The following is a 9,988-nucleotide window of genomic DNA, read 5'->3' on the forward strand; positions in this document are numbered from 1 at the left end:
AATTACGACAGAGAAGGAGCTAAATTTTTTTTTTTTTTTTTTTTTTTTTTTTTTTTAAATTTTAAAACTTCCAGCAAGAGCTAAATTTTAAAATGTATTTTTTTTTTAATCTCACATATATTAAAGTATTTAAGACAATATGTGTGATTCTTAATTTAATACTTAATTTTTTTTGAGTATAACATAAATTAATTTAAATAATAATAATTATAGTCAAAATTAATTTTGAAAATAAATTACCTCTTTTGCACACAAATTACAAATATGGTGTTAATTGTCATCTTCGTTTAATATTGCTTGAATATTATTCCCACAAGACTCGCATATTTTATGTATTTCTTCGTCCTACGAAAAATAAAAATAGTACTTAATATAACATTTTGTAAATCGTATTATTTATGTATTCTTTATTATTTTTTCTATTTACCTGATTAGCGTCTGCAGAACTGCTTTCTTCACTTTTTCCTCCAATATTTTGCAATACATTTTCTAAATCTTCTTCTGAAGATATATTGTTGATAGTTTCTGGTGGAAGAATATACGTCGATAATCCAATTTTGATATCACTACCAAACATCGCTTGATATGGCGACCTTTTTATCCCACTGTGAAATGCTCTATTCTTCATTAATTGTACAAACCTCAAACCCTCCGACCAAGGTTTTGAATTATTTGTTTGAACTTTTTTCAAATTATTCCACATACATTTTAAATCATTAATTATTTGATTTACGAATTCTCTTCCATTATCAGATTTCAGTATCATTGGAGCACCAAAAATACAAAATATGTCTATAATATTATGTTTCGCAGCCTCTTCAGCTCGTTTTGTTTTTAATGCTCTTATTTGATCAAACTTTGTAACATGGTCTTGGTAGACCACGATAAAACAATATTCCCCGTCTGCTCGTGACTGCATGTCTGCTGGTCTGCATGTCAATGAGGTCAACTTGAGCCCTACTATTCATTTCAGAGAATATCATTGGTTTAGTAACCAGACCATTTTTTTTACATTTTTGCTTCATTTGGCAAGGTTCACAATACTTTAAATACATTAATATAATTTCTTGTGTGATATTTTTATATTTTTTCTTTGTCTCGGCAATCATTCTGTTTTTCCCCCCGTGCCCTATATTATAATGGATTTCATGAAGAATATCGTACATACTTTCGTTTTGAATGTACTATAATAGATTGTTGAATCACCACCGTCTATAGGATAAATAAATTTGTCTTCTCCGTCAATAGTTCAATAATCTTTTTAAACGTCGGTAATCTGTGCTTGTTTTTTTTTTTTGTTTAATTTAGCGTTTTAATTTCTAATATTATTTCAGAATATTTTTTTTGTGATTAATAAATCGAATTCTGTTTTTTCCGCAGTTAATTTATTAAAGCACACGTAAAAATCGTCTTTTGAACTTATTTTATCCACATTTTACTCCGAACACAACTAAATTTAAACTGATGTTATAGGTACTCATATAGGTAACATCAAGTGATTACGATAAAATTATATGATCGCAAGATAAATGGTAGTACCTACTATCTATAATCTATATAGTTCCATTTTATTGTAACTTTGTATGGTTTTCACATCGTAAAAATAGCACCATAAGTAATTTCATATCTTACAATTATATAATAATAATATATTTTTTTGTACATTTTTTCTACCCAGTTACTTCATCCATCAATCAATGGATAATGTACAAAATAGCCGGTTAATGTACGAAACTATGATTCTAAATGTTAAGTGTTTACTTTATCCAACTATTGTGGATTATGTGCACTTTCACCATGTTTCGGACTTTAGCCGTAACATAGGTATACACATCAAATTATAATTTACGGTTTATCTATGGGTATTGGGTATCGAATTCGATTTTAAAATAAATATGTTTTTGGATTGGATACACGTTTTTGACCAATTTTTTGAAAGATTTTCGTTGTTATGGTTACTTATTAAAAAAATATATTTATAATTCGTAGATTTTCCTCGTAGAGCAAAAATATCGAGTAACGTGCTATGATTTATTTCACTATTGTATGGCTGCAAAGTCTATAGCCTAGTATACCTTGACGGCTTGACTCACAGTGCTTGACAACGGAGTCAAACAGTAGCTCCCCTACTATTTTTATTTTTTTTTTTGCAAAACCCACGGGTCCGTGTTGAGTTATTGCGCTCACGGAACGCAGTTTTTAAATCGTTGGATTGAGCTCCTCTATTTAATTTTTCCCAATTAGAGCACTGTTTGTAATGTGTATTATGTAGGTACAGAAAACTTGTTGTATACACAACGTAAAGTAAATTTGTAGTAATATATGCCATCAAGTTTTATCAAATAATAAATAGTTTATTTTTAAACTTCCGATATATTATACATAATAATATATTATAGTTGACAGCTGCAGTGCATCGTCAAATCGCTGGACGTTTGTTTTAAAACTTCAAATCTCATAATATTATTTTTTAAATATAGGTACCTATTATATAATTTGATACTTATCACATTAAATACAATTAGAAATTTGCGTAAATTATAAAAATAACATCGGTACAATTATTGTCATATTATGATTATAGGTACATTCACCGCACGTGCGATTTACCTACTAAATATGAATCACCGTCTGTACGAGTAGTGGGTTCCGTGCGGTCCGGAGAAACTGGCGTGTGAGACTGAATATCCACTGGCGGTTGGGCCGTGACCGTAAGTGGCAGCGACCGGTCCATGGTTGTACGGGACAGCCGCAGCATGTCCGTAGCCGTACGGAATGGCGACCGGTCCATGACCGTACGGCACGGCGACCGGTCCATGATCGTACGGGACGGCGACCGGTCCATGACCGTATGGGACGGCGGTCGGACCGTAGCCATACGGGACTGCGGTCGGGCCGAAGCCGTAGGGGACGGCGGCCGGGTAGTGATGATACGGTAGTTGCACGTCGTTGGTGTACCGTACGTCCGCCTTGTGCGCGGACGAGTACGGCGTCTCGACGGTTTTGTGGACCGCGGACACCTGACCTGGGTGGCCGGGTGTCCGGAACACGCTTGTTGACGTGCTAGCCACGGCGCCATCGTACGGGCTGTTGTAGTGTAGCGGGCCGCCGACTACGACCATAGGTTTTGGTGGTAAGTATGCCGCCGAGTAAAGCGATGGTTCGGCTACCGGCTCGTCCGCCGCCACCGATGACACTATTAACGCCGCCGCCGTGATCACGAAACGCTGCAGTCTCAACATCTATCGGAGCACGAAAAAAAATTCATTTTTAACTTTTTTGGTTGTAAAAGTAAGTAAGTGTACCTAATCTTTAAAGTGTTCGACTGTATTTTATTTTTTAGTTTGAGGGAGACTGCATCTGGTGGCCATAATAGTCATAACACATTTTCAGATAACTTACTTATATCATTTTATAATTGGTATGAGAGTATGAAATTTGAAGTTAAAATTTGAACAAAATTAATAGCCGGTATAGCCTTATATATTGTAAGTATATATTCCAGTGGCGAATGCTGACTCCGATGTATGGGCATGATCATTTATCATAATGTATTATAGTTCTATTTAACTTATAAATAAGACTTTAATTCAATTAATATTAATTATAATTATATTACAAAATGCATTGATGAAGCGCAACCGACTGAGCATGCCTTGGGTGGTTAGTACAATAGTACCACGGCTAAAGGTCTCGAAGTAACTGGTATTTCACAGCGATAATAAGCGTCGTATAGCTTGCGCACACAGCATGCTCTGTCAGTAAATGTTACGATAAAGATAAATACAGATAAGTACAACAGAAATAGATGACATTTTTGTCATACATTATGATTTTTTTAAATACGTAATATTATATTATTGATGACAAAATAATTTTTGTATTTTTATTGATTGCGTTTTTATATTGACAAGCATGCCTGGAGAAATATAAAAATGTAAAATAACGATTTTAGTTTGGTAGCTATTTAATAGTAATTAAAAAAATATTAATCGTTAAAACTTGAAACATTCCACTAAAGGTATAATATGTGTTTCATTGGTTTTTTTTAAGCTGAGCTCTTCGACAGTTATTGGTTTTATGCTATTTATTTTAGGGCAATATAAAAATATCATTTTATTTCGATAATAATTCATAACAGTGTGCATGTTTTGAGAATATTCGGTGAGAGAAACTATACATATAATATTCAAATAAATTATTTTTTTGGTTTAGGTAATTTTCATATTTCCAATTTTGTGTATTTAGTATTTATATTTTTGTAACAGTTAATAATACTAATATTAAACATAATATTATGATATTTTATTTTATTGATAGATATTCAAACATGATATGTTCTGCTAGCTGGCCGCAGGGATATAAACTTAATTATAAATGTAGGTATATAAATATATAATAGGGGGACGGAGTGGCCGAGCGGACTAAGGCATCGGTTGTGACCATAGAGTAAGACTCTATGTCTTACTCTATGTCTTACTCTATGGTTGTGACGCATACCGACGCCGGTTCGATACCTCGGCCATGGGTGGCATTTTTACTGTGGCAAGTTACAGTGTCCGGAGAACAAGTGCCACCATCCCGCACCCGGGCATGGCAGATACCTGCGGGTGCCCAAATCAAAAATTTTGCCTTAACAAACACACACGTGTTCCTCCCCCTACCAGCAAAAAACCTACAAACAAAAACAAAAATAGCTAATGTTGCCGGGCTTAAGCTCAATAAAAAAAAATATATATATATAATATACACCATAAAACTTTATCTACACTTATATTTGCAGTGTAGTTACCTACTATAGTCTGAATATAGTAAATGCTACAACACTTTTAAGTCTTTATTCTATCAAGTATGTATCCTAATTAATTAACTTTAACTGTGAATTATTATTTATTATTAATAGGTATAAGTAGGTATAATATGTTACATAAGTATACAGGATGATTCATCAAGCATGCTCACTCCCATTTTTCATGTACCTAATAAATAATAATGAATTTGTTATCTGATTTTTGAATTTTTATATTTACTTAAAGACGAAGAGACGATACGTTCAAATTTTTGAAACTGTTTGTACGATTTAAGGAGTGTAAAATTGTATATGTACCTAATTCAAAATTCAAACGAGTACCTAGTTTTTCAGTTATTAAACATGTAAATGGTTTATAAATTATATTAAGGACTAATATCCTTAAAAATAGATTTAAAAAAATTATAAAATTAATGTAATATTGGATTTAATATTTATTATAACTCATAAGTACTTGGACCATTTTTACAAATTATAAATGTTGATAGATTAATATTATAGTTACTAAAATTTTCAAATCACTATAGCCCAATATTTTCTAAGCACATTATCCTTACTACATACACAAAGTTAAATAACTCATAAACTAGGTACTATAGGCATTAGCCACTATAGGCACTCGTTCAAAATTTTATTTTTATAATAGTTACGTAAAAATTTCCAGAGAAAATATTCACTAAATAATTTACCGTAGAAAATATAGATTCTTATTTGAAAAACAGAAATTTGTATCTTCACGGGTAGGTTAGATAATATGAAAATCTCAAGCATTTGAAAATTGGTCTTAATATTAAAGTATATTTAAAAACTCAAAAAATAAGATTTTTAATAACTGAAAAAACGGAGTTATAGTACTAACTACTAGTCATTAGGCATGCTTGATGAATCACCATGTATATAATATATTATTTAGCATGGATGCAACTTACCTTAAAATGCTGCATGATAGATATTATGGTGATATAGTGTTCAGAGTTAACAGATAGTCTGCAGAAAGTGTTGAATTGAATCTAAATGTAGTCAATCATGTCTTATATACCTCGACTTCCATGTAATAATCGGTGGGAAATCATATCACCAATTCGCCCCAGGGGCGAGGTGTTATTTCAGCTACCCCCTCCTTTTACAATAACAGGTCAATCGCTTTCGGGTTAAAAGGTTCTATTGTGAATATAAAATATTACTATCAATTGTTATGAATTATTATGGCATAGTTTTACTATTTATTTGCTTATATATATATATATAAGCTGTTGTGTGTAAAAATTATGAAAAATTTCTAAAAGTGACCTTAAGAGTAGGTACTCGGCAACGCATGTAATAAAATAAAAAATATACAGGTACCTAGCTTATATATATAATGCAAGTATTTGTAGGTATGTAACAATGTACTTGTTTAGAATCAAAACAATTGCGTAGTTTTGCAGAGTTATACAGAGGCCGGAGACAACGATGGACATAATATTTTATTAGTTACCTATTGGTTATTATAGGTAGCTATTGTACTACTTACCTAGTGACTATAATTTTATTGTAATATGTTCGTCCGTCAAGTTTGTAACTCTCTATCCAATGGACGACCATGGCCCTTCAAGGGGGAACAAACTTTAGGATTTTTACTTTTAATATCTTAAATAATCTGTCGTTTATTTGTATTATTTTTTCGCATTGTCCATTATTCATAATTTACTTATTGTCTTCTATATAATTTGGTACTTAAATAAAATACTTAAATCGTGCAACCCCCCCCCTCCATATGAAGATACAGATTTTATTTAAATTATTAGATGTAGGTACGTATAATTTTTCAGAATGTATAGCACTCATTAATAAGATACAAAAAGTTCTAGAGCCGCTAGCCTACCCAATATATAATATATAAATATTATATTATGTGGTGATTAATATAGTAACCAGTTGTTAATTTACTATAGGTAGTTGTTCCCGTTTCTTCATCAAATTAATAGAGATTTATTGTACATGGTTCCATTGTTCTCCGAAGGTTGTTATGTGCAAGAATCCAGATCGTCCATAGAACATATATTACGAGTACCTACCTATTTAGATCACGGATACCTATGTAGATACATACCTACTTAATGCAATATAATATATAGGGTTCCTCTATTGTCGCGGTGAATTGTCGACGACTTTGTTATATAGGTAATATATTGTCTGTGTGTATATTGGAAACATTATGTGATGACGTATCCTTCAAGCCTAATTTGTGAAGACCGACTCTTTTTTGCAGCCCACACGAGGTCGTCCAAATAATCCATAATATTATAATAATATGTAGGTTTTTTTTAAATTCTTACTAATCTTTTTTTTCGAGGTTGATCAGTCAAATTTTCTCTCTCAAAACAGAATGTAATTTTAAATCCTATCTCAATTTTCATAAACTGTTGTAAAAATAATGTACGGACGGTATATTTGCTGAAGATAAAAGTTTTTTTAACAAAACTTCAGAGGACCATATTTTATGTAGGAACAAAAACATACTAAATTATAGTATATTATATATAGGCATAGGCGAAATTTGGGGGGGGGGGGTGCTTGGGGGGTACTAAGCAACCACAAATTGTTGAAAACATCATCGAATTTTTATTGACTATAATATTATGCCATGGGTATTTGGATACATTTATTTCCAAGACCTTATAATTTTTATAATAATAATAATACATATAGGTACCTTAGTACCAATCAGAATAATAATACAGATAATAATGTATTATGTAAATTATGTTATAGGTCATTGTTGTTTAACGCGAAGGTGTATAAAATTAAGGCATATGAATGAAGAGGGCCGGTTTGGAAGCCCCCCCACTGATCACTTTAGTCAACATAAATCTAGCATCCCTATAAATTAAACCCAAATTGCGCTTATGTATATAGGTAGGTAATATATTAATTTATTATATAAAGTGTTTATTTATTTAACATCCGTTCGAAATGCAATCGGACACTCAGTCCACACGAAAACGTGGGTAAAGTATTATGTTAAAAAAAAGAGAGATTATAGGTAGGTATCTAACAAATTTCTTTTTTTACCACTTTAAATGATCTGTGAAAGTTTTCACTGTCTAAAAAATGTTTTTAGTTTTATTATTAAAGTTTTCATAGTTATATGGTTGTACGTATCGCCCGCACGTACCTAATGGCTGAGGATGTAAATTGTAATTTTATATTTACTTATGAGATAGACTGGCCACCCGGGTGGGTACTTGTTTTGCATTTATAATATAATTGTATATATTATTATTTATATCTTATTATGTATTTATCATGTATGTTTAATTGTATTATTATATATTATTCTATTGTTTATTAGTACCTATATTACATATATATAAACCTATTACCATATAGGTAATTTATAAGTGATATATATATATATATAGTTATTAAGTTATGTACTTAACATTAAAACATAATATACCCAATACATTTAACCATATTATTTTTCAATTAACTGCTTATGTTACTTATGCTTACATAAGTTATGTACCTACTTGTTCAAAACGAACAAATAGGTAGGTATAGTCTGCATTTGTTTTACGTACCTAATATGATCAGTAATATCATATACCATAATTCATAATACAGTTTTAAATTTATAAAATTATCAAATATCAATACGTAGGTATATATTTAATACAATTTTAAAAATCAAATTACCTACTTTAACTTTTTTAATTTAAATAATTGTCTGTTGTTTATTATATTATAAAATAAAATATAATGTACTAAAATATTTTATTTGTTATTTTCTTCCTTACATATATAGTTGTCTAACGACCGTCCTTCCAGGTTTTTGAGTCGATGACCAATAAAATGGGATGTAACTACAGGCATTGTCCGTTGGTATTCCTATAACAAATCCGCAAGATAACGAATATTTAAATTAATTGTTTACTTTTTTAATACACGGCCATGCTTATAGGAGCTGTAGATCGTAAATCAATTCGCATATACTTCTTCGTAAATATTGTCGTGTATTTCTTTTTTATTTCTCCAACTATCTTGTTTTGACCGGAGACCGGAGCCGGTAGGCGTAGGGAGCTTCCAATGTTTGGCAAATTCCTTAAAAAAAGGAATTCGTTCCGTTCCTTGTTCCTTAAAAAAAAAAAGAATTCGTTCCTTTGTTGTTCCTTTGGAAAATGAACGAGTTCCTTTTTTAGTTCCAAATAAAATAAAAATTCTTACTTAATCATTAATGTTTTTTTTTTCATATGCATACCAAATACATTAAACACTATAAAAAAAAAATATCTTAATTTCAATTATTTACATACTTATCTGTATAAATTATTGGAACTAGAAAGGAACGAACAATTTTGTTATTTTTCCTTGAAAAAAAGAACTAGTTCATTTTCTCGTTCTTTTTTTATAAAAAGGAATTCGTTCATTGTGCCGTTCCTTAAAATGGAATTCGTTCCAGGAATTCGTTCCTTTTGGAACTCGTTCCTTCCAAACACTGGGAGCTTCTATAGAGCGTTGAGCGTATGCGTAAAAATTTAGAATTCGAAACTGCCTGAGCATATAGCTTCAAAACGAAGTCTGGCTATCTAATTTTGATTGCACCGTCGTTCTTAACTCTTTGCGAAGTACAAAGGTTTCGAAAAAAAAATTAATATTCGTAATAGGTGCAGTTAACTAGTGACGTGCGAAAACGCAAAACTCGTAAAATAGCGAACTTCATAAAGCTATAACTTCGAAACTAAGTCCGACCACCAAATTCTGACTTCACCATCGTTCTCAGTATAGTTAATTACATAAGTCTAAAAAAAAAAATTGCAAAAAAAAGGGTGCCCGGTAAAGTAACCAAGTTCCTTAAAAATGGATTTTAGTTAATATAAAAATGTACATTTTTAGTAAATATTTAAAACTGTCGCAACGCCACGTGTCGTTAATATATTCATTTAGAGTGCTAAAAATATGTCATACTAATTATATAAACAACGATTGATTTCGTTAACTATTTTGTATCAAAACATTTTTTTTAAACAAGAAAATGCCGCCAGCCGGTAGACTATTGGTAACTCATTGGTACTCCTACTTACCAAAACCACGGTAACCTTTTATAATAATATGCATCGTATCATATTATGACGTGTTATCATAATAAAACAATATTGGATTAGTTATTTTGTCATGGATTTCATTATATTATAC

The 9,988-nt window shown here is 31.1% G+C and overlaps 2 protein-coding genes across 2 annotated transcripts; both read right to left on the reverse strand.

The window, feature by feature from the left end:
* Positions 1-270: 270 nt before the first annotated feature.
* On the reverse strand, positions 271-1,440 carry LOC103311362 (KRAB-A domain-containing protein 2-like). The gene is made up of 2 exons (XM_029486182.1): positions 428-1,440; positions 271-345 (listed from the first exon to the last, which is right to left on the reverse strand). Exons 1-2 carry the CDS (start codon positions 917-919, stop codon positions 271-273), a joined length of 567 nt encoding a protein of 188 aa, XP_029342042.1. The 5' UTR covers positions 920-1,440.
* Positions 1,441-2,332: 892 nt separating this feature from the next.
* Positions 2,333-5,832, reverse strand: LOC100161576 (cuticular protein-like). The gene is made up of 2 exons (NM_001162021.2): positions 5,740-5,832; positions 2,333-3,242 (listed from the first exon to the last, which is right to left on the reverse strand). Exons 1-2 carry the CDS (start codon positions 5,752-5,754, stop codon positions 2,625-2,627), a joined length of 633 nt encoding a protein of 210 aa, NP_001155493.1. The 5' UTR covers positions 5,755-5,832; the 3' UTR covers positions 2,333-2,624.
* Positions 5,833-9,988: the final 4,156 nt, after the last annotated feature.

Source organism: Acyrthosiphon pisum, chromosome A1, assembly GCF_005508785.2.
Source record: "Acyrthosiphon pisum isolate AL4f chromosome A1, pea_aphid_22Mar2018_4r6ur, whole genome shotgun sequence".
NCBI classification, from domain to species: Eukaryota; Metazoa; Arthropoda; class Insecta; order Hemiptera; family Aphididae; genus Acyrthosiphon; species Acyrthosiphon pisum.

Excerpts from the sequence above, each read along its gene's own strand:
- LOC103311362 (XM_029486182.1), bottom strand. The coding sequence starts at position 919 with ATGCAGTCACGAGCAGACGGGGAATATTGTTTTATCGTGGTCTACCAA. Across the intron at positions 346-427 it reads GTTCTGCAGACGCTAATCAG|GACGAAGAAATACATAAAAT; the intron begins GTAAATAGAAAA and ends TATTTTTCGTAG.